Below are 25,108 nucleotides of genomic sequence, written 5' to 3' on the forward strand. Positions count from 1 at the left end.
AGAAAAGAGCAATGAATCAAAGTCTTTGATTTTTTTGATTGTATTTCTTACACTCTTCTAGGCTATTTCTAAAATACACTTGCTATTTGTTTTTTTTCATTGCCTTTATAGCATTGATTCCCAAACTTTGTTCTCTTGCCTGAAAGTGTGAGGGCTTCCCACTCATGTCATGTCCAGCACTTAACTCTAAATCTTGGTTCAATGAACAAATGGCAGAAAACAATTCATTAATTAGTTTGTTCATTTATTTGAGTCCTTGCAATATATTTGTGATCTCTATCCATAGGGAATTAACAATAGCTAACATCTCAAATGATTTTCACTGGAGGAATAATTGAAATAATTGCAAATATTGATTTGATTAGTAGATTTAGTATTACCAAAGTAAATTCACCTTTTCATCATGTAAAGATCACCATGAACTGCCTGCCTGCTGGTCCTCTCCTGACTTTTCTGCTCTGCCTCCATCCTGGGATGATATAAACAGAGCCAGCCCTCATAAATCTCTGAGTTTGATGCTTTACTCAGACTCTTTAGCTGATTTTTCGTCTCCCAGGCAATTTAAGGTCCTTAATCCTCGTTGTTCAGTTATAATATGTGAGTCCTTGCTGTTTTGTTCCCAAGTCGTTTTTTACGCTGAGCTTCTAATCTTTGCAATAGGGAATCATTTGAGTATCTCCCTTGCCTTCCCAAATGCATGGTATACACCTACCCTGACCAATCTCTGCTGCCTAATTCTGTTCACAGCCCTTCCTGGGTCTGAATGAAATGCAGATCTGTTACTTGAGTTGCATGGTAGTTTTGCATTTTCTCTCCTTCTGGTCATTCTTTTTTTTTCGCATTTTTTTAAAATTATACTTTAAATTCTAGGGTACATGTGCACAACGTGCAGGTTTGATACATAGGTATACATGTGCCATGTTGGTTTGTAGCACCCATCGACTCATCATTTACATTAGGTATTTCTCCTAATGCTATCTCTCCTCCAGCCCTCCACCCCACAACAGGCCCCGGTGTGTGATGTTCCCCGTCCTGTGTCCAAGTGATCTCATTGTTCAATTCCCACCTGTGAGTGAGAACATGTGGTGTTTGGTTTTCTGTCCTTGTGATAGTTTGCCAAGAATGATGGTTTCCAGCTTCATCCATGTCCCTGCAAAGGACGTGAACTCATCCTTTTTTATGGCTGCATAGTATTCCGTGGTGTATATGTGCCACATTTTCTTAATCCAGTCTAGCATTGATGGACATTTGGGTTGGTTCCAAGTCTTTGCTATTGTGAATAGTGCTGCAATAAACGTATGTGTGCATGTGTCTTTATAGCAGCATGATTTATAATCCTTTGGGTATATGCCCAGTAATGGGATGGCTGGGTCAAATGGTATTTCTAGTTCTAGATCCTTGAGGAATCGCCACACCGTCTTCCACAATGGTTGAACTAGTTTACAGTCCTACCAACAGTGTAAAAGCATTCCTATTTCTCTACCTCCTCTCCAGCAACTGTTGTTTCCTGACTTTTTAACGATCGCCATTCTAACTGGTGTGAGATGGTATCACATTGTGGTTTTGATTTGCATTTCTCTCATGACCAGTGACGATGAGCATTTTTTCATGTGTCTGTTGGCTGCCTAGATGTCTTCTTTTGAGAAGTGTCTGTTCATATCCTTTGCCCACTTTTTGATAGGGTTGTTTTTTTCTCGTAAATTTGTTTGAGTTCTTTGTAGATTCTGGTTATTAGCCCTTTGTCAGATGGGTAGATTGTGAAAATTTTCTCCCATTCTGTAGGTTGCCTGTTCACTCTGATGGTAGTTTCTTTTGCTGTGCAGAACCATTTTAGTTTAATTAGATCCTGTTTGTCTATTTTGGTTTTTGTTGCCATTGCTTTTGGTGTTTTAATCATGAAGTCCTTGCCCATGCCTTTGTCCTGAATAGTATTGCCTAGGTTTTCTTCTAGGGTTTTTATGGTGTTAGGTCTAACATTTCAGTCTTTAATCCATCTTGAATTAATTTTTGTATAAGGTGTAAGGAAGGGATCCAGTTTCAGCTTTCTACATATGGCTAGCCAGTTTTCCCAGCACCATTTATTAAATAGGGAATCCTTTCCGCGTTTCTTGTTTTTGTCAGGTTTGTCAAAGATCAGATGGTTGTAGATGTGTTCTGTTATTTCTGAGGACTCTGTTCTGTTCCATTGGTCTATATTTTGGTTTTGGTACCAGTACCCTGCTGTTTTGGTACTTGTAGTATAGTTTGAAGTCAGGTAGCATGATGCCTCCAGTTTTGTTTTTTTTGCTTAGGATTGTCTTGGCAATGCGGGCTCTTTTTTGGTTCCATATGAACTTTAAAGTAGTTTTTTCCAACTCTGTGAAGAAAGTCATTGGCAGCTTGATGGGGATGGCATTAAATCTATAAATTACCTTGGGCAGTATGGCCATTTTCATGATATTGATTCTTCCTATCCATGAGCATGGAATATTCTTCCATTTGTTTGTGTCCTCTTTTACTTCGTTGAGCAGTGGTTTGTAGTTCTCCTTGAAGAGGTCCTTCACATCCCTTGTAAGTTGGATTCCTAGGTATTTTATTCTCTTTGTAGCAATTGTGAATGGGAGTTCAGTCATGATTTGGCTCTCTGTTTGTCTGTTAATGGTGTATAGGAATGCTTGTGATTTTTGCACATTGATTTTGTATCCTGAGACTTTGCTGAAGTTTCTTATCAGCTTAAGGAGATTTTGGGCTGAGATGATGGGGTTTTCTAAATATACAGTCATGTCATCTGCAAACAGGGACAATTTGACTTCCTCATTTCCTAATTGAATATTCTTTATTTCTTTCTCCTGCCTGATTACCCTGGCCAGAACTTCCAATACAATGTTGAATAGGAGTGTGAGAGAGGGCATCCTTGTCTTGTGCCGGTTTTCAAAGGGAATGCTTCCAGTTTTTGCCCATTCAATATGATATTGGCTGTGGGTTTGTCATAAATAGCTCTTATTATTTTGAGATACATTCCATCAATACCTAGTTTATTGAGAGTTTTTAGCATGAAAGGCTGTTGAATTTTGTCAAAGGCCTTTTTTGCATCTATTGAGATAATCATGTAGTTTTTGTCGTTGATTCTGTTTATGTGATGGATTACGTTTATTGTTTTGCGTGTGTTGAACCAGCCTTGCCTCCCATCCTTCCTGTCATTTTTAATGGACTTCTCAGAGTATTCGACTCTCTTTCTCATTTAATGAACCTAACAGCAAGATTCTACCAGGCAGATAGTTATCAAACATTTTTCTATTTAGGAGAAGAAGTCTAAGGAAGGTGATGGGATTCATTCACAAGTGACCCTGTTTGGATGAACAGCATCTTTGTGATGTTCGTGCCCATGGATAGAAAGGCCTCACTCCCGCTCTGACTGGACAGTGAGCTCTGAGAGCAAGGCTGTGCCTGGGCTCTCCAGTACTTCAGCCCCGGTTCCTAGCTCAGCTCAGTGTCTGCCTGTGGTAGACACTGAATAAATACTTATTGATTAAAATTTATTTTTAAAAATTGGTTAATGTTGGAAGTTGAGAGTTGCTTTTTTCTTCTTAGAGAATCAATGTAAGTTTGAATCAAAGATTTTATTTTGTTTCTAAAACTTACCTTGTAGTTATAGCTGATAATATCAGAAACAGTGATGAAATATGGATGAAGGGCACATGGTTTTTATGCCTGTGGAGTGTTTATGGAGTCTACAGTCTTCTTACTGACCACGGGTTCAGCTGGGCATTCTCTCACAGCAGACTTTCTAATCTCTGCTGAAGATACTTAGAGGCTGGCAAGTGATAAGATTCGCTTAGTATCACCTATTCTCTAATAGATTGCCATGACTGACTGATTTCCCTGAGCTCAAGTGGCAGCAGCCCCATGACTTCCAGACAGTGATTCTGATGGGAAAGAAAGAGCTCTCTCCCTTTCCCGCGTTAACTGCTCCTTCTAGAATCAAATCCCTTGGGCTTTTCATGAAGAGTAGGAATTCTCAACTTCAGCACCAATTGATATTCTAGGCTGGATCACTCTGTGGTAGGGGCTGTCCTGTGCATTGTAGGATGTTTAGCGGCATCCTTGGCCTCTACTCACTGAATACCACTTTCACTGTATTACCTCTCCCCAGTAATGACAATAAATATATCTCCAAACAATGTCAAATATGGTCTGGGAGACAAAACTGGTCCCAGTTGAGAACCACGGACATAGAGGGCATTGTTGAACTGATTGTGCTAGTGCCAGAAAGTAATTTTGATAGAAGATGACCTGGTATTTTCTATCCTTGGCAAAAGCCTAGGGGGATACATACATATATCAAGAGTTTCTCCTTAGTATGAGCCAGTCATCTAGACATGAACCTCACTGTCCTTGTTCCCCCTTTATCTCACACCCCATCCCAAACCATTTCTCATAACAACCATTCCAACTTGTAAATATCTCTTCTGCCTTCTCATATTGATAAGACCAAAATACTCACTTTAAGCTCCCAGAGTCTAGCTAGAATTGACAAATCAGCATTTGTTGTGGGTCTGCCATGTGTCAGCCACCCTGCTAATATGCACATTGATGTAATCCTCTTCGCCACCCTGAGACAGAAGTTTGCTATTCTTGTCTCACCAGTGAGGAAACAGAAGCACATATTTACACAGCTAAGTGGCAGAGTTCAGAATAGCGAGCAGGTCTTCTGACTTGGTTAAACGATACTTTTATCTTATTGTTCAAATATCATCAACATCGACTTGAAATTTAATTTAATCACTGTCTGCTTGAAAATGTAATCACATTACTTGAAACCGTGGAATCCTGGCTTGTGAATAAGAATCATGTTAGGAAAACCATATGCCAAGTCCCAGAACCATAGAATGTTAGAGGAAAAGGGCTCTCAGATATTGTTACATTGTGACCATCTTCAGGTCATCATTCTGTCATCATTCAAATATGTGTTGAAGGCTTACCTGTGCCAGAGCCTCTGTACATCAGTCAAGACAGACAAGGTCCTTGCCCTATGGAACTTACATTGTAATAAGGCAAACATCCAATAAACAAGTCTAATAAATAAATGAACAAATAAGATAATTACGGATTGTGTTAAGTGCTGGAAAGGAAATGAACAATGAGAGGACAATAATTATGGGAGGGAGATCTTTTTACATCCAGTGGTCAGGGAAGTTGTCTTTGATCTTGACACCTCCCAAAACACTGGACATGTTACTCTTCCTCAAAAAGTGTTACTTCCTCTCCATAAGCACCTAGCACAGTACCTGGCACAGTGTAGGTGCTACAACCCTTGGCTGTATGAAAAGACCATGGTTTTTTTCTTTGTAGCCTTATAGGTCTAAAACTCTATAATACATTGTTTTAGTTTCCTTTTGGTGCTATAGCAAATGACTACAACCTTAGTGGCCTCAAACAATGTGTTTATTATCTTATGCTTCTGGAGGTCAGAAGTCCCAAAATCAAGACTCTCCTCTCTGGAGGCTCCAGGGGAGAATCTGCTTTTTTGTCTTTTCTGTCTTCTAAAAGCGACCCGCGTTTCTTGGCTCGTGGCCACATCCTGTATCCTCAAAGCCAGCAGCATAGCATTTTCCAATCTTTCTCTCTGATTCTGGCCTTCTTGCCTTCCTCTTCTAAAGACCCTTGTAATTACATCAGGCCTATCTATATGCTCTAAGATAATGTACCCATTTTAAAATCCTTGGTTTCACACATCTATAAAATCCTTTCGGTGATAAAAAGGTAAGATATTAACACGTTCTAAGAATTAGATCACCTTTGGGGGGTCATAATTCACCCTCTCGCAGTTAGTAATAAATGTTAACTTTATTTCTATGCCCATTATATTTTACAGGATGAAAAACTTGAAAAGCTAAAAGTGTTGCCTAAAATCACATGCTTAGATATAGCTTTATACCTGGTCATCTCATATTCGTACATCATCTCTATTCTCTCTACATCCAAACTCTGCTTTTTTCATTAGAGAATTCACCACAATTTACGTATCTTTGTTTTCTTTAGTTATTGCCACAAGGGCAGGAAGCCAGGTCACTTTTATTCACCAAGGTGCAATCATCACACAGCTCTATGCCTGACACACAATGTGCACATCTCTAAAATGTTTTTGAATGAAAGAATGAATACTGTATTATGTGCTTGGGTAAGAAGAACCCAATCCCTCATGAATTATTTTGTGCAGTGGCTTCTGACAGGTTATAAACCCTCAGCCATTTTTAAAGCATCAAAAGAAAAAGTGAACGGCAATGCTGGCCCATAATTGAAGTGGATAAAAAAGAAGGGACCCAACCTATATCTTTCCTCTGCTGGTGATGAACTTAAATTTCTGTCGTGCTGTAAGGCACTCTGCATTTGAATGTGGCAGTCTGTACCTAGAACCGTGATATACAGCGCTTTATATATTGACATGTTATTAACATCAACAGTCTTTTGAGAGAGCTTCTGAATGGCTCACTTCATTATTTCAATTCAGGATAAGAGGAAGAAAAAAGGCCGAAAATCTAACTGCATGCTTTATTATTGCATTAGGTTTTCTCTGTTCTGTCTTAGAGAAGTAACAAAGGAGGAAAAAAAATCACAGTTCTTACTGAACAGTGCAAGTGGCACATTTATGGGTTCACTTGGCAAGCTGTACGACACTTAAATGAAAAAATTAAATTAAATTCAAAGTATATGTCATCTCCAACCCTTTTCCAACCTAGAAGTCTTAGATCAAAGTACCTTATGCTAAACAACTATGTGAAGGAAAGCGAAACAAATATAACACCTCCTGCTATCCTGAAAGACAAATTATATTTACATTACGGAGGTACTTTGCTTTTTATTTTCCTTAATCTTGCCTAATGAATACACTGTTTGGTCAAACATGTTTTATGTCTGACATCCTTTTCTTTTAGGAAATAATATACCTGTCACTCAAGGTGTTATTGAAATGATGAGAAAATATGAACCCAAAGGGAGATGTTTTCTCTTTTAGCATTGCTTTCAAGATCCCAGATTTTTACCCACCTTGTAATGTATTTACTTTGGTTCTAGTGGCCAAGGATGTCAATATTCTTTTTGATGAATTAGAAGCTGTCAGCAGTCCTTGCAAAGATGACGATTCTCTTCTTCACCCTGGAAACCTGACTAGTACTTCAGATGATGCCAGCAGATTGGAAGCCGGGGGAGAGGTAAGAGTATATGATTTCTTACAAATGTAATTCATGATCCAGGCAGAAACCTGTGAAGCATGTTCCAATGGACTGTTTAAAATCATAATCTCATTGAACTGTAGGCTCTTGTAAAACAAGGGACAGGTTTTATATTCCTTTGACATCCCCCATGTCTAAGCATATTTCAAGGATCCTAAATCTACCTACACTCAAAACAAAGTTTCAGTTTTTCTTAAACCTGTCATTTTTTTTTAAACTGTCCATCATTTTAAGATAGCCTACATTCTTGAGTGTCTCCCACTGGTACAAAATAAGCTTTACAGGGATGGTCTTCCTTGTATAGATCCCCCAGTAGGTAGAATAGTGACCTAAAATGCACCAGCCTTCAGTTGACTGTGTTGTCTGAAGTCTCTCTGAGTTTCCATTTGCCTCTGTAATCTGGGAACTTCATTGCAACTGTAAATAGACCCATCTATTTGTGTGCCATTTTGGAAAAATTAGTATTTTGTTGGAGGCATTCCCCTTTGCTCAAGTTGTGTCTCAATAGAGTTTAATATTTCCTTTGTACATTCACTGGGTACAGGTAATAGGCACACCGAATCAGAGTAATTTATTTATTGCATATTCCTAATGCTTTTTACATTGCAGAGCTAGTTAACTGCTGAAAGGGTGACACCTGGAACAGAGAAAATTCTTTACTCTTACCAAGCTTTGCAGACTTCACCCCACAAACACCATACGCAGCTATCCATGTTTCTTTTTCTGTTTTTTTTTTCTGTTTGTTTCATTAAAAAAAAAACTCATTCTGTTATTATCTGTTTACACAGATACTTTGGATACCGTAATGTGGCATAAAGAATGGACTTTGAAAGGGACCTCAGACAGCAACTAGTCTCATCCCTGTAACTTACAGATGAGGAAACAGTATCAGAAATATTAGGGCTTTGCCAAAGGTGGCACAGCTCATTGTTCTGCTTGGAGCCAATAACCCTCCTAATGTCTTGGCCGAAGCCATTTTTGAAGGCAGATGCTAATATGCTGAATTCACAGGACAGCCTTCTTGCTTGGCAAATAAGTGTCACTAAAGTGCTTATTCAGGTAGACTCCTCAGTGTCTCTTAATGTAAAAGCCAAAACATAGTGAGGATTGGTCATCAATTGAAAATGTCTACATCAAGACATGGTACATGGTCATTCCATTTCCCCAGCTGAGATGTTTTTTTCGATTAAGGTTTGTGCAAGAATGTGGTTTCTAGCAATGGCCCTTTAGGTCTGGCGTGTTTGCCTTCTTCATACTACCATTGGAAAAGATAGAATCCAGCCATCCACTTGGCTGGGTTTATAGACACAATTTTGAAATCTATTAGGCTGAGAAATTTGACTCCAGCCCAATGAGCCCATACTTGATGATCTCTTTCAATGTTGTACAGCAAGCCCGAAGAGCCTGGATGAAAATTCAATCCACTCCTTTTGTTCTTTACTTTTTAATATTACTGCAAAATAATATTTGTAACTTCTATGTAAGTTACAAAGTATAATAATAAAATGAACACCTGGAACCACCATCTGATTTACGAACCAGAATGCTATTTTTCAAATTATAGTGACAGCCTAATTGTAGATTACTAACTCCAGTTGTTTTTTAATGGACTGGAAAATTAATATTGGAGTGTATGAAAATAGAAAGGGTAAACAATTGTTTTGTGAAACTTGTCTCATATTTTGTATATGTATGTTTACATATATGCACACAAAGATAAAATGTTTTTCTTGTTGTGGGTAAAAAAAAAATGAGAAACACTGAACTGGAATATTCCTAAAACCACTGAAGCTACTTTCAATCCCATACCTCTACCCTACCACAGGCATCATCTTTCTAAATTTTATTGTGTTTTATTCTTTTGCTCTAAAGACCGTTTTACCACATAGATTTGTAATCTTAACAACTGATATTTAGATTTACTTTATGCTTTGTAAAAAATGGTATCATGTGGTATGAAGTCTTCTGAGACTTGCTTTTTTAAATCAGTGTTGTTTTTAAGATTCATTTTTATTGTTAGATGCAACTATAGTTTGCTCATTTTCACTGCTGTATAATCCAGTGAATGAACTGTCTATAATTTATTTATCTATTTATTGTCTGTTCATGGACATTTGAGTTGACTCCAACTTTAAAGATTTTTCTACTATTATAAGTAATGTTGCTATGAATATTCATATACATGTCTCCTACTTGCCTTATCAAGAATTTTTTCTCTAGGCTTACATGTTATGCACATATTCAGTTTTGCAAGATAATGTTAATGTGTTTTCCAGAGTGAGCATATCAATTTTCACTCTCATCCCACCTGCAGAATATGAAAATCCTTGGTTGCATCACATCCTTGGCTACACACGGTATTTTTAGGTGTTTTACATTTTACCCACTTAACTCAATGCTTCTTCCAATTTTTATTTTGTTTCCTCTTGATTACATTTTTCGCTAATGAATATGTAATTGAACACAATGAAACAAATTATTATTATTACTATTATTATTATTTTGAGATGGAGTCTCACTCTGTCGCCCAGGCTGGAGTGCAGTGGCGCAATCTTGGCTCACTGCAACCTCCGCCTCCCAGGTTTAAGCAATTCCCCTGCCTCAGCCTCCAGAGTAGCTGGAACTACAGGCACATGCCACCATGCCCAGCTAATTTTTGTATTTTTAGTAGAGACAAGGTTTCACCATATTGGCCAGGATAATCTCGAACTCCTGACCTCGTGATCCGCCCGCCTCCGCCTTCCAAAGTGCTGTGATTACAGGCGTGAGCCACCACACCCGAACTGAAAAAAGTTATTTAGTTTTAATTGTTCTTTAACATTACTCACTTGAACCTCAGTTTGATGAATGACTTAAACTGGTCCCTTTCTCTTTGTGTGCAGACAGTGCCAGAAAGAAACAAATCAAATGGACTTTACTTTAGAGATGGAAAGTGTCGAATTGACTACATCCTTGTGTACAGAAAATCCAACCCCCAGACTGAAAAGAGAGAAGTATTTGAAAGAAATATTAGAGCAGAAGGATTGCAAATGGAGAAAGAGGTAAATAGTTTGCTTAGATGAGAAAAAAATATATACTTATCTATTCATATTAAGAGGCAATAAGAAATAAGCAAGCAGTCTTAATGTTAACCAAACATTTCATTTGGTCAGAGTTTTCCAGTCTTCAGAGTTTGGGGAATGTTCCAGTATTTAGACTTTGACACTACAGTTTGCTTTTGAGATAATTTTAATGCCAAATGATTCCATGAAAATCAAAATATTCTATTCCAATTAAATGGATTGTTTCAAAGTGTGATTCTTTATCTAACTTCCTACGACTGCCGTTTCTCTATGTATGTAAACGGAGGGTTCTATTCACATGGATTAAAGAAAACTTTGAGTGAAATGCAGTCACTCTCTCTAGAGGCTCTTTTTACATTTCAGGAAATATCATGAGCTTGGGCATCCTTGTTCACCAGAGGAGACTGCCTGGCCAATTTGGCCAAAAGCAGCTGGAACTTACAAAAACGATTCCAGTTTTAAGAGACATTCAGGCTATTTTTTTCAGGTCCCCAAGCTCAAGAGTGACCTTACCAGTGTTTGGTTCTTCCCCTTCCCTCCTTCTCTGCGTGGGGAGCTTCAAGGAAGAACTAAGTCAGCAATGTACAAGAGGTCAGCCAGGCCTCTGATAGTAATCCATGATGGGCTTATGGTGTTCCCAGGGATACTGTGCACATTTGTAGAACTTGGCCCATTAACTGAATTATGTAACTCTTCTCAGCTTCTCCCTAAACATTGTGCAAAGCTTCTGGAGCTTTTCATAGTCAGTAAGAACAACATATTGGTAATTTAAGATGTTTACTTCTGATTCTGCTCCTCAAGGCTGAGGGGATAGATCTTTGAAGTCAGACATCCGGGTTTTTCTTTGTATGATACAGTTGCAGTTCATGCAACCTGCGAGTTGTGCCACGGTATCAAATATTAGAAGCATAATATGCATATACTTGTTATCTGATCTTGGGACACTTCAGATAAATGGGATTTTTTTCAGATCTGTTAGGCTGACCTCAGCTCTTGAACATTTATAACACAGAAGCAGCATTTTTCTGGAATGTCTCCAAGAGAATTGGAAAAATGGTGAGATGAGTGTGGCTGTAAGGAAACAGGTTCTTATTCTCAGGAAAGAAGAACCAGCTTTCTCAAAGACCATCTTAATTAGAGGTTCCCTGGCACAACAAACAGAATTAAAAATGTTGTTTCTTCCACCTTTGTGGAGTTCCAGAAAATCATTCCTATACAAACTGAGTGTATAGTTGATAAATCTTACTCTGTAAGTTCTAAATTGTCTCAGTAAGAAAATTGCATTTTTTTCTTAACATTAATAGCACATTCATATTTTTCTCCTTAATCATGCCTTCATCTTTTATTCTCATTCCTAAGTGGCAGAATTTTTATATGAAGAAATAAAAGATCTGAATTGCTGCTTAATCTAAAATAATGGAAGTCTTCCCTCTGACCCATTCTGACTCTGTCAAAATTCTGATTCCCATCAAAACTAGATAGCTTTGTTCAATTAATGCAAGATTTATATTTTAAGCTTCATAAGTATTCTCTATAGGCCTAGGGCTTCTTCTGTATAGATCTTTTCAATGTTATTTCATGATTTATTCATTAGAACTCAAAAAGCCTAATGCTTTTCCAAATAGTGCACATTAAAGTGATGGAAAATGTCCTGTTGTATATCCTAAAGCATCACCTGTACTGCAGTGTTCAGCTACCAGAATTTCAGGAGTATCATTCTGCCTGTTGTACAGTTGTGTTGCACAGTACAGTGTGGAGCATGCTGTGAAGAATGGACTGCTTGTACGATTTTGTCTATATACAAGATAATTTTGTTTGTTGGAATTTTTAAAAAATTTTTAACAGGTATTTATTTTAATGTGTACTGGAAAAAATAGCAATTGGAAAAAGGAAATTATCACTATATGGCAAAACGTCATAAAAACTTATCTAAGCATTTCCCCCCTCCCCACTTTCCCCCAAAAGTTCTTCTCTGGGCATCACCTTCCATATTTCTCCTTTCCTCCACAATCTTTTAGACACTACAAACAGCTAGGTCTTCCCCTTTCTGGAACCTTCTTCACAAGTGACCTCTCCCGCTGCCTGGCACCAGTCTTGCCCTGACTTTGCATAAGTGGTGCAATTTGCCTCTAACGCAGCCTCCCAGCTCTGCTGTGCATCTTCATGGCCTCAGTCAGCTCAGCAAGAAAAGGGCCTTCGCAGGTTTCCTTAGAGATAAATTAATTTTTCCTTGCCACAAATAATTAAAAGAAAATATCCCTTGGCTGAACAATAAACAAACCTTCATCCTTTATTCTCTATAATAAGTGGCAGAATTTTTATATGAAATATCTACATTGTGTTATTAAATTTAGAAACCACTGGAAGTACTTTTATTTAAATCAAGTTTTTTATAAACAGCTACAGCAGAAAGACAACTTTACTGGCGATTTCAGCTTCCAGGAGTTAATTCAGCCTTTTATAGGACATAAAATGAAGAAGTTAGTTCAGGGTGGAAAAGAAGAAATACCCCGGGGATCCTTGTATATCTGAAACATTTGGCACTATCTACATTTGGTGAATTATTAGTATCTTCTTAATTAGCTGTTGTCATGATGCCCAACAATTATGAAAAACATGTTTCACAGACAGAGGCTTATGTTTCCAAATAGACAAAGACAGGCTTTCTAGTTCAGTTTAACATCCTTATCTCTTTAACACTGAATTTCAAGTAACATAACTAGGATAATCTTTAATTCATGATAAAAGTGAAGACATAGTCAAGTTTAATCTTTCTTAAAACCTTTGCTCCAGGCTGGTTAGTCAACACATAAGTGCTTGCTTTGGTACCCTGGGTCTTTAATATTCTGCAATTCAACTTTCGTAATAACCCAGAGAAGGCAATTCACAGCAAAGTTCCCAAACAAAATATCATTGAAGTCCAGGTGATTTACTTCTTAGCATCTATCCACTTAAAGTGATTCCCTTCTTAAAGGTAAGCTCATATTTACTAATTAACATTTTCTATTTCTGATTTTTTTCATTTTTAATTCTATGTCCATTATCGATCTTTGGGTACCTGTTTTGAAATCATTGTCCTCAATAAGACGTTTATCTTTTCTTTTGTATACCTAGTAAGAGGATGAGTTAACTTTGAATTATTTGGAATGTGTGAATAGCAATTGTATTAATGGAGCACCCTCCCGCTTCAGAATCATGTGAAACATTGGGGAAGACCTTTATCATTACAGTCCTTACAAAACCAATATAATTAGGTAAATCATATCATCTTGATGATGGTTATTTCATTCAAGAAATATTTATTGCACACTCACTCTATGCCAGGCATTGCTTTAAGGACTAGGATCTCAGCAGCAACAAATAAAACAGAAAAAAGTCCCTGCTTTGTTGGAACTTAAACAAAAAATATGTACAACATATACAAGTATCAGTAAGTGCTAAAGAGAAAAAAGTAAAGCAGGAAGTGTTGAGAGGGGCTTGCAATTTTATAAAAGTCAGCAAAAGTGGGCCTCTTTTCCACAGAAAGAGAACAGCAAGTGCAAAGAGAACAGCTCCACAGGATGGAGCATGCCTGATGTGTTCATGGAACAATGAGGATGCCAGTATGACTGGAGTTCACTGAGCAAGGTGAAGAATAGTGAGAAATTACACCAACAAGGCAGTGGAAGCCTTAGTGATCACTGGGGGATGTTAGCTTTTCTCTGAGTGACATAGGAAGCCACTGGAGAGATTTGAGCAGAAGTATAAGATCTGTTTTCTGTTTTAATAAGGGCATTCGGGTTGCCTGGTAAGATTAGACTGTGAGGGGTGGAGGTGGCAAGGGCAGAAGCAGGGAGAATAATTAGGAGATTTGTTGCAAGAATCCAGGAAAGAGATGATGGTAGCTTGGTCAAGCACATAGAAGAGAGGAATATGAGAAGAGTAGGAAGTAGCGCTGATGGGAATTGCAGACAGACTGAATGGGCAGTGTAAAAAAGAAGAGTCACAGACTATTTGTCTGACACATGATATTTATCTAAGCAGTTGGGAGAAGACAGTTGCCACTTACAGGGATGCGGAAAAGAGTAGGTCAAATTGTAGACTTGTTAAGATTAAGATATCCCAGTGGAGATGTTGGGTAAGATAGAAGAGTCTGGGATTCAAGGAGAGATCTGGGCTAGAGATATACATTTGAATGAGATCTCCAAAGGAGTAAATGCAAATAAAAATGAGAAGAGGTCCAAGGATTGAGCTGTGGGGAACACTAGTGTTACAATTTGGATGATAAAAAGGAGGCAGCAGAAGAGACTAAGAAGGAGTCACCAAGGAGCTAAAAGGAAAATCTAGAGAGTGTGGTTCAGGAGAGATGGAGGAATCAACTGTGTCAAATGCTGCTGATGGGGTGTGTACGATCAAGGCTGAAAGTTAATCATTGGATTTAGCAATATGGCAGGTTTGGGTGGTCTGGGCAAGAGAAGTTTCAGTGGAGAAGTCAGGGGTGAAAGCTTCATTAAAGTGTCTTCAAGAAAGAATGGGAAGAGAAAATACAGAGACAGTAAATACAAATAGTTCTTTCAATATGTTTCACTGTAAAGGAATGGAAAGAAATAGAATGATAACTGGAGTATGAAGTTTGGTCAATAAAGAGTTCTTTCTATTTTAGATGGGAGAAATAAATACATGTTTTCATGCTAATACAAACTATATATTTGAGATGGAAAATTGATGTTGGGGAAGAGTGGAGGAAGAATTTTTAGAGAAATGTCCTTGAAGCCATAAGAAAAGAATGACCACAAGTATCTCCCATTGCATGGACTCACCTATCTGCATCTGTGCCCATAAATGCCACCTTTCCCCAGTGCTAAGGGTGTCCTGTCCATACTCATTGGTAAGGCCAACCCTTCACTTTGCTTCCAAGACCCCATACCTGCTCAGTCCCACTCAAATACATTGCCTCCAAAAGAGATAAAATGTAGTATGCTTTAAAAACTGAAATGCACAAACAATACAATTTGTGGAAGTAGTTTGTTTCTGTTTGCACTCATCTCTCAGAAGGAGTGAAAAATCCAACTGAAGTGAACACACACACACATGCGTGAGCACATGCGGGTGCACAGTCGAGGTTGAATATCTTGGATACTTCTCTGTAGTGTGATACAAATTACATTATCAATATTTTTATGCTCACATTTATTAATCACTTACTATTATAATTTCCATTTAACAGATGAGACCATTGGTAACTTGCCCCAGACAACATAAGTAGTAAGAGATAAAGCCAGTATTAAAACCTAAGCATACTTGCTCTTTGCCCTTATATTGTGCTGATTTGTGGTATCTAAAGGTGAATTTCAGGGTTAAAGAAGTTAGGAGAGGCCGGCCGGGCATGGTGGTTCATGCTGTAATCCCAGCACTTTGGGAGGCCAAGGCGGGCGGATCACGAGGTCAGGAGATTGAGACCATCCTGGCTAACACGGTGAAACCCTGTCTCTACTACAAATACAAAAAAAAAAAAAAAATTACCCGGGCGTGGTGGCGGGCGCCTGTAGTCCCAGCTACTCGGGAGGCTGAGCCGAGATCATGCCACTGCACTGCAGCCTGGGCGACAGAGCAAGACTTCGTCTCAAAAAAAAAAAAAAAAAAAAAGAAGTTAGGAGATAGGCTGAGAAGACAAGTAGTGTTATGAAAAGGAAGAGGTAAAGGAGCAAGGAAAATTGGGATGAATAAGGAAGTTGGGTGCTGCCCAGACTGTGGTTCTTATGCACTTTGGCCTCTAGTAGCCATAGACTTGAATCTTGGTACATAACCACTTACAAGCTGAGTGGCCATGGGCAATTTATCAGATTTTTATGGATCTCTGTTTCCATTTTTAATCCTGAAGGTGATATCACTTATTGTAAATGATGAAGATTAAGAGGACCTATATATGCACAAATACATAGTAGTGCCAATCTTTGTTTTTCTTAATTTTTACTTTTAAATTTCATATTATTGTTTTACTTCCAGTGTATTTGTTCACCTACCTTCTATTTATGGCAAGTGATATTTGTTTTCCATTTATGACTGATATAAAAGCTTTTTGTAAAATGATGATTTTAAAAAGTGAGTTATTTAAAGAAATATACAAAATTAAGATATTGTAGATGATATTACAAATTTGACAAAAATTGTGAAGGTGGCCCGAGAATGATAGCATTCTGTGTTACTTGGCTAGTCCTTGTGGTGGACAGACTCTAAGGTCTGTGATGCCTGCTTCCTTTTCACACCTTCCCTTCCCCTTGAGTTCAGGTGGGACCTGTGGCTTATATTTAACCAATAGAATATGGCTTTTGCTATCATAGAATATGACAAATTTAATGGGATGTCACTCCTGTGATTATCTTATATGGTATATAAGATCTCATCTCAGCAGACTGGCGTTAGAGAGACCCTCCTTGCTGGCTTTGAAGAAGTAAGCTACCATATTGTGAGACAGCCTATGAAGAGGGCCACATAGCAAAGAAAGGTGGGGTGGCCTCTAGGAGCTGGCATCCAGCTGACATCCAGCAACAAGCAGGGATCTTAGTCCTACAACCACAAGGAGATGAATTCTGCCAATAACTGGGAATCCTGGAAGCAGATCTTTCTTCAGTTGAGCCACTGATGAGACTACAGCCCCAGGCAAGACCTACATCATAGCCTGGCGAGACCCTGAAGCAGAGAACCCAGCTCAGCTGTGCCTGACTGCCACCCTCTAGAAACTGTGAGATAATTCATATGTGTAGTTGTAAGCCTCCAAGCCTACAGTAATTTATTAGGCAGCAATAGATAATTAATACAGTGATTAAAAGTCTGGGATCACACATTCTGAGTGTTCATTTGGTTCTACCATTACAAGCTGTGTGCTCTTGTAAAAGTTAACTTATCTGCAAAATGAGGCTAATAATGGGATTTATCTCATGGGTTATTTTAATTAAATGAGATCATTTATATCGAGTGCTTATCTCTGTGCCTTTTACATGGTAAGCATTTAGTAAACTTCATTATTATCATCATTACTGTTATCATAACGGCTAAATACATGTTAACACTTTTATTTTGGAATGGTTTTCAAGGTAAACTTTAAGAAAAATTTTCATACAGTTTACAAATTCTTTATAATGCAACCATTAGGAATAGCAACATCAGTGGGTCATATATTGTTACTGTATATGCATTAATGAGATTTATAATTCAATGCTCTTGGAAGAACTCGGAATACATTTGGTAACAAGTTTAGCATGATCAAGGTTCAGAAGTTTATCTGCTTGGAGAGGATTTGGTCTTAGATTCATCTGGGTATAAAGTTATAGATCAATTCAGAGCTAAACAACAATAGTAACAACAACAACAAAAACTGTATTTGATTGTCCATCCCAGTGTTTCTTTACCCCCATTCAAAGGAAATCTTCACAAAGATTTCCCCATTTAAAGAGCTAATCTCATGCAGATGGCTCTCTGCCCTTGTAGGCTTCCTGCCCAAATTACCCTAATTTCATCCCCATTTATATACTGCAGCCACATCCAGCTTATTGCTGTAGATGCTCTCTCAGCATCCAGAACTCCAAGGATACAAGAATGACAACATCCTCCCTTCCTTCACAGTTGAAAACATGATGATGAGTGTCTCAAATAAATGAGTGTCAGGACTATGTGCACTACCCAGATTTCTGTCCTCTAGGGCTTTCTGGTCTGAAAAAAAAAAAGAAAAAATCAGACTTTTCTCCACCCAATAATCTCCACTTTACTCCTCTCAATCTTCTTATATGTCACACACTTGTATTACCAAGGGTCTCAAGTTAAGGTGACAAGAAAGGAGAATTTAGGACAGTCATAACCAAAGAAGGAAGAAAGCAGATTTTCTTCTAAACCTCAGAGCCCTGGTGATTCCTTGAGTGTCTTTCAGGAGCTACCAATGTCAGTCCACACTTGTGGTGGCTTTTCTGTTAACTTGAGTTTTAGGCTGGATTTCCAAAGCATAAGCAGAACTTGAGGTGAGAATTCTTCCTCAAGTTGTTGATGGGTGGGGCAATCTCAGGAGAAAGGGGAGTGAGAGGAGCAGAAGAGAACAGCTAAGCCAAAAGCATGGCCTCAGCTGGGCACTACCTTCAGCCTGATCCCACAGGGGAACTCAGTAATCAGCAGGTGCAGCACAGAGCTGGTCTACTTTTCAGACACAGACCCCCACATCAGTCAGTCATTGGCTGAGGTCTGTGAAGGTGGTGAGAGGTAGGCACTGCCCATTTGGCTGAGGGTCATTCTGGGCACCATCAGCATACATTACCACTGGTATTGAATTAGTCATAGAGATGCTGCCAAATCTGTGGTATTCAGACAGCCCTTTTTGAGATGCCAGCAAACATGAAATTCATGGGGTCCTTGACCAAGTGAGGAGAGAACAAGTACACATTGGAATTTCTTCTGTTTTAATTTGTCAAGTTGTTCTTCTAATTTTAGGATGCTATTTCTAAAACGTAAAGATTCCATGTTGCTAGTGTAATCACTTTGAGGGAAGACATACATATGGCCAACAAGCATATTAAAAGCTCAATATCACTAATCATTAGAGAAATGTAAATTAAAACCACAATGAAATACCATCTCACACCAGTCAGAATGGCTATTATTAATACTAAAAAGTCAAAAAATAACAGATGTTGGCGAAGTTGTGGAGAAAAGGGAGTGTTTAGACACTGCTGGTGGGAGTGTCAATTAGTTCAATCATTGTGGAAAGCAGTGTGGAGATTCTTCAAAGAGGTAAAAACAGAACTACCATTCAACCCAGCAATCCCATTACTGTGTATATACCCAAAGGAATATAAGTCATTCTACCATATAGACACATACACATGTATGTTCGCTGCAGCACTGCTCACAATAGCAAAGACATGTAATCCACCTAAATGCTCATCAATGGCAGGTTGGATAAAGAAAACATAGTACTTACACATCATAGAATACTATGCGGCTATTAAAAAGAACAAGATCATGTTCTCTGTAGGGGCATGGATGGAGCTGGAGGCCATTATCCTTAGCAAACTAATGCAGGAACAGAAAACCAAATACTGCATGTTTTTACTTATAAATGGGAGCTGAACGATGAGAACACATGGACACATGTCTCTTCTTTTTTGAGGGAGAGACTTTGTCTTACTGGTTTTTACATTCCAAAGACTTATTACAGTGCTTAGCTTGTGGAATCCTGAGTTTGCTACAAAAGATTGTGGATAGCTGATTTTCACAGCTAAGTCTGGGTAACAACAGTCAATTCATCTCCAGGGTTTTTCAACATTGACCCTGTTGACATTTAGGGCTGGATAATTCTTTATTGTAGAGGGCTAGTCTGTGCTTTACAAGATATTTGGCAGCATCTCTAGCCTCTACCCACTAGATGCCAGTAGCACCTCCTTCAATTAATGACAACCAAATATATCTCCAAGCATTGTCACATGTCCTGGTGTTGGGGGAGGGAGGAATCATCCCTAGCTGAGAATCCCTGGGTTTGACCCTTGATCCAACATTATATGGTTTGTTGTAGTGTCCAGGGGGTAGTGCTTCCATTCTTTTATCCATGTCCAACCAACTTATCTCAGCACTCTTAACATCAGACTCTTGAATCAGAAAAGAGGCCTATGTATTTGAGGGGAAGAATAGAGTATGTGAAGACTGGCTCTCAAGCCAGACAGCTGGGATTTAGATCCACTTACTACTTCACCACTTACTAAGTGAATAACTAGGTAAAGCTTTTAATCTCTCTGTGCCTTAGTTTCTTTGTTTGTTAAGTGCCAGATAATTCCTATCTCAAGGGCTATTATGAGGATAAAATGAGTTAATAAATTACAATATGCTTAGGAAAGAGTCTGGACATATTGACAGCTTTAATGCATGGCTGTTGTTGGTATTGATGGTATTGATAAAGAAGGGAGTAATTTCAACCACTGGTCATCCTGTTCCTGAAGCTCAAGCATTCAACCCTGTCACCTCTTGGGCTGAGAGTCCTTGTGTGTCTAGGGAAAGCTGAAGGGACCTGGTAGATAGCAAGAGATATAACGATAAGTCCCACCTCATCACCAGGACTCAGTCCACCTACCAGTGCCCCATATCAGTCTATAGAATCAGGGCTGTATTCTTACTGGTTCATCTTGTTAGGGCAGTTTTATCAAATTGATGATGGTTTGAGAGAAGGTGCTCTCCCTCCTTTCCCTCCCTCCCTTAGTCTTACCCTAATTTCTGAGACCAGTTTAAAGATCTAAGGGCCTCATTATTGCCTCAACTGCTTTTGCTTATTTAGGTAGACAAAGTTTAATCAAAACATTTCTGTTGCCAGGTCAAGATGACCAGTACAAAGTTATCTTGATTTACTCAAAGGATTATTCCAAATCAACATGTATTTCTTATTTATTTATTTATTTATTATTATTATACTTTAGGTTTTATGGTACATGTGCACTCATATGACTCACGCATATTACTTCAGTCAAGACAGACCAACTTTAAGGGAAAAAAATACCCATTATACAAGGCACAGCTGAAAAACTCAAGTCATTTTATGAACTATTGTCATCCCACAAAAAGAAACTTACTTAATCTAAAAGATTTTCTCAGCAGTCTAAATTTAACTTCTCTGATATAAAGCACGTTTTGCATAATCATCATTATGTGCCAAATGTGGGCATTGTATTATATTTATGAAAGGAACTGAATTCCTTTCTTTGTGATATTTTTGCTCCTGCTGTTTTTGCTATGTTATGATAAATTGCTGAAAATTATGCAAAGTATATATCATGAATATGACACTAATTATTCATTAATGGCATGGAGAGATTTAAAAGCTTTGAAGCAGCCTGGAGAACTGTAAATCCATTTACAATCTCCAGCTTGTAACCCTTATAAGTGAAAAATTTGAAAAAGATGAAGTGTAAGCTGAGGGTTATTAATTGAACTTGACATACCTTAGTTGCAAAAGTGATGATGCAGCACTGCCTCTTGAGGCAAGGGCCCTGGCTTAGCTCACTTCCTGTTGTGTCTTAGGCATATTTTAAGAGCAGTCTGTAGTATCTAATAACTCCATTTCCAGATGAAGTAATTCATTCATTCATTCATCAAATGTCTGATGAATATCTACTACTATTGAAGGAAGGGAGGCATTAAATAAATATATCAGATGTAATAGGTATTGTGGAGAAATATACAGGAATACTGGGAAGGAGTCACTATTTCATTTCAGGAGTTCAAGAAAAATCTCTATGATAATGGGTGAATTAAGCACAAAGAGAAATTGGAATTTGCATTTCTAAACCCAACTCTCTAAAGCATTGCAGAATTTTCCCACTGCTGGGTTTCCTTTGTTTTGTGCACCCCTATGCAGGCTGGCATGGGTGTAGGAAGAGTAAGTGGAGTAACTGTATTGGGGGGTATGGTAACAGGGGGAATAGCTGGATTTGGCTGTGGGATAGAGGTAGACTCTGGTGTTTGCATCTAAATGAACTCTTACAGGGCATGGAACAGGGAAAAAAGTCAAGTGCATGAGCAGTGTTGGGATTTTGGAGAGGCCCAACCTGGTTGCAAACACCTCCCTAATTTGTCCTTTTCCATTAATCAGTTGAACTCTCATTCTGGGTGCTACCTCTTCACTTTTGCCTACCCAGAAACCCAAAGTTTCTTCTTTAAAATTCTTCCGTAGTACTTATAACTGCCTAGCCCCTCTTTCATTCGGGGTTGTGCAGGAAAGCCACACTGTGTCCTCCAGGAATGAAGTTTTCAATAAAGAATTTTACAGCACTGTAAGACCACTTAAAAGGTTGGGCATGAAGGTCAGGGAATCCACCTCCCATCACTTCAGCCTGAAGCACTACAGCAGCAGGTCTCAGGTGCCGGCGTGGAAGCCACTGGGATCTCACTAATACCTGACTGCAGCACGTGATTCTCAAAACTTACCTGGAGCTGCTTCAAACCTCAAATCTGCCTGTAACTACCTGCCTGAGAAACAGCCTCTCCTTTCCCACCTTCCAACTGAGCACCCATCATTGTACACTTTAACCCAGAACTTTATGGGGAAGGGGATTCTGGGAAACCAGAACCAGGTTCTGGTCCCAGCTTCTCAGCAATGCAGAGGACTCAGAAGGAGGTGCTAAGGTGACAACAAACAATATAGTGCAGCCACCAGCCTAACAGGTTGTCCTCTGTCCCTTCATTTGAGGCTATGCTAGCCCCATCTCTGTAATACCCAGATGGTTTAAAAGTTGTAAGGTCTGAAATCTAACACCTGCCTTTGAGATGGAGGAGCAGCTATTTCTGTTTTTTAACATGGGCATGGCTGAGTAAATCACCCAGTCAGAGTTCCTCCCAGAAACCCACATCTTTGTTCTGATGCTAATGTTAGGCAACTGTCTTTTTTCAAAGCATAGTAGAATTCATTGGGACCCAATATTTAATTGAATAGTCAGCAGCAGCCACAAGCCTGCCTATGGAAATGTTCTTGTGTTTGTGATGCAGGGGAGGGAAAAGAAACAAGGAAAGACAAGCTAAAAATTCCTTCCACCATAACTGCCCACAGAGGAATTAAAGAAGATTCCCTTTGTTGCGTCCAGCCCCTGCAGTGATAGTATCAATCCTCATGGACACGTGTATTGAGCGTCTATTATGTTCTGGGCACTGTGCCAGGCACCGGAGAATAAAAAAATAAATGTTCTAGCTATCTATTGTTGCATAACAAACAACTCCAAAACTTGTATGTTAAAATAATAGTCATTCTTTTTGCTCTCAAATCTGCAATTGAGCAGGACTTGGTAGGGACAGCTTCCGTCTGCTCTATGGGACATCAGTTGGAGCAGCACTACTAGTGTCTGGAGGACCCCCCTTTTAAGGTGGCTGACTCACATGGCTGGAATGTTGGTGTTGGCTGTCAGCCGAAAGCTCAGCCAGGGTTGTGGGCTGTGGGCCTCTTCACAGGCTGCCTAGGCTTTCTCATGACATCGTGGCTGGATTCTAGGAGAACAAGGTAAAAGTGAACTTTTATGACCTAGCCCTAGAAGCGTTTATTCTGCTGTACTCCACTGGGAAAGGCAGAATGAAGGGGATGGGACATAGATTCCACCTCTTGATGGAGAGTCATAAGGTTTTAGAAGATGTGTGGGATGAGCAGTAATGTTGGGGCCATCTTTGGAAAATACAAGCTGCCACAATATGCTCAGCATATTTGAGGAGCTCACTAACTAGCAATGAAGGCAGATGTGAAACGGATAGAATACAGTTTGAAAAGTTCTATGGAAGCCCTGGGGAATTTCATACTCTGCAGAGATTTCAGGAAGGTTAAGAGAGGTGACCTGGGACTTAAAGGATGATTAGATATTCACCAAGTTGGAAAGTAGAAGGGCATGGCATTCCAGATGGGAAACAAGATAAACAATGGCATGACAGACTTTGGATTGAGGCCTCAGGGCTCCTCTGTGCACCTCTGCTTCCCAGAGTGTGAATCCCATGAGGACTGCACGGATTTCTCCCTAGTCCACAGTGCCTGGCTCATCATGTCGTCTTGACTTTCACATTATATATGCTCACTTAGCAATTTCCCATGAACATAATTGACATCAGATACAATTGTTCTAGACCTTAATGACAGAGCTAGAAAGATGTGCAATTTATAGTAATTTTTTTCCAAAATGTTGCAACCAAATATCATTTAGCCTCTTTACAACCAAATCCATCACACTGTTATATTTAAATAAGAATCATCTCAATGCCAATTTCTTTCAGGCCAAGGATTTTACTAAACAAACTGTACCAGCCATTACCTGCAAACTTAGCCAAGATCATGATGGTCTTCCAAGAAGGTGGTGTTACTGCTCACTAGAGTACTTTGTTTTTCAGCTCTGTTCTTCATTCTCTCTGTTTTCTACACATGTTGAAATTAAAAGAGTTTTCTAGAAGACCAGGAGTAGAGCAGGCAGAAAAATGAAACTATACTACACATGATTTTCCTTGACCTTGGCAGTCCAGCAGGCAGGAAAGAAAAGTACGTGTGGTGAGACCTTGTGCCCATTAGAGTTTCAGAAGTGCATTATGTCACCTCTTGGGGACTCTCTTCCTCCTCAGTCTGTAGGTTCCTTTCTTCAGCCAGAATATTATTTTGGATTGTGTAGCAGTAAATCACTTTGGCATTCATCTGAGGCTGCCTTGATTCAGTTTCTCAGACTCTAATGAGAATCTTCTGAAATCTAGTCTTTTTTATCAGTGACTCATGGATAACATCATATAGTTATAAAAGGGTAACCTGTTAGAGGCGTGCGCTGTTCGCTGTTGCTTCTGATTGTTCAAGGGGATCTCCCCCAACTGCATGTATCTGTAGAAACTCCAGTCGAGTGAAAAACTGTTAGTCTTGATTCCTTATGTCACATAATGTTTTACTTAGTTGACAGAACACAGTTAAGCCATCAATTAAGTACTGAATTTTTGTTTGTCATTTCCTTTTTTTCTCTGGTCCCATTTGTACATAGCAAAGCTGTACCATAATGCCTTTTTAAAATTAACTCTTTTTAGGGAAAGGGAGTTCTAAATAAACTCTTAAATACTTGGAACTGAAACTTTCTTTGAATGATGTCTTAGTTTATTTTGTGTTGCCACAACAGAATACCTGAGATGGGGTAATTTATGAAGAAAAGATTATCATTTAGTTCATGGTTCTGCAGGCTGGAAAGTACAGGAAGCACAGCACCAACACTTGCTCGGCCTCTGGTGAGGGCTTTTGTGCTTCATCACATCATGGCAGAAGGTCAAAGTGGAACTAGACACATGCAAAGAAAGGCAAAACCTGGGAGGTGTCCTGGCTTCATAACAACC

General features: G+C 38.9%; 1 protein-coding gene across 3 annotated transcripts in view; it reads left to right on the top strand.

Moving 5' to 3' along the window:
* The window catches only part of ANO4 (anoctamin 4), a 425,083-nt gene that overhangs the window by 220,249 nt on the left and 179,726 nt on the right, over positions 1-25,108 (top strand). For all 3 annotated transcript variants that reach the window (XM_054444369.2, XM_063646628.1, XM_063646629.1), the window contains 2 exons: positions 7,054-7,190; positions 10,094-10,252. In XM_054444369.2, the coding sequence (XP_054300344.1) occupies positions 7,054-7,190; positions 10,094-10,252 (296 nt within the window). The remainder of the gene's footprint in view (positions 1-7,053; positions 7,191-10,093; positions 10,253-25,108) is intronic.

The sequence above is a fragment of the Pongo pygmaeus genome, chromosome 10 (assembly GCF_028885625.2).
Source record: "Pongo pygmaeus isolate AG05252 chromosome 10, NHGRI_mPonPyg2-v2.0_pri, whole genome shotgun sequence".
Classification (NCBI taxonomy): Eukaryota; Metazoa; Chordata; class Mammalia; order Primates; family Hominidae; genus Pongo; species Pongo pygmaeus.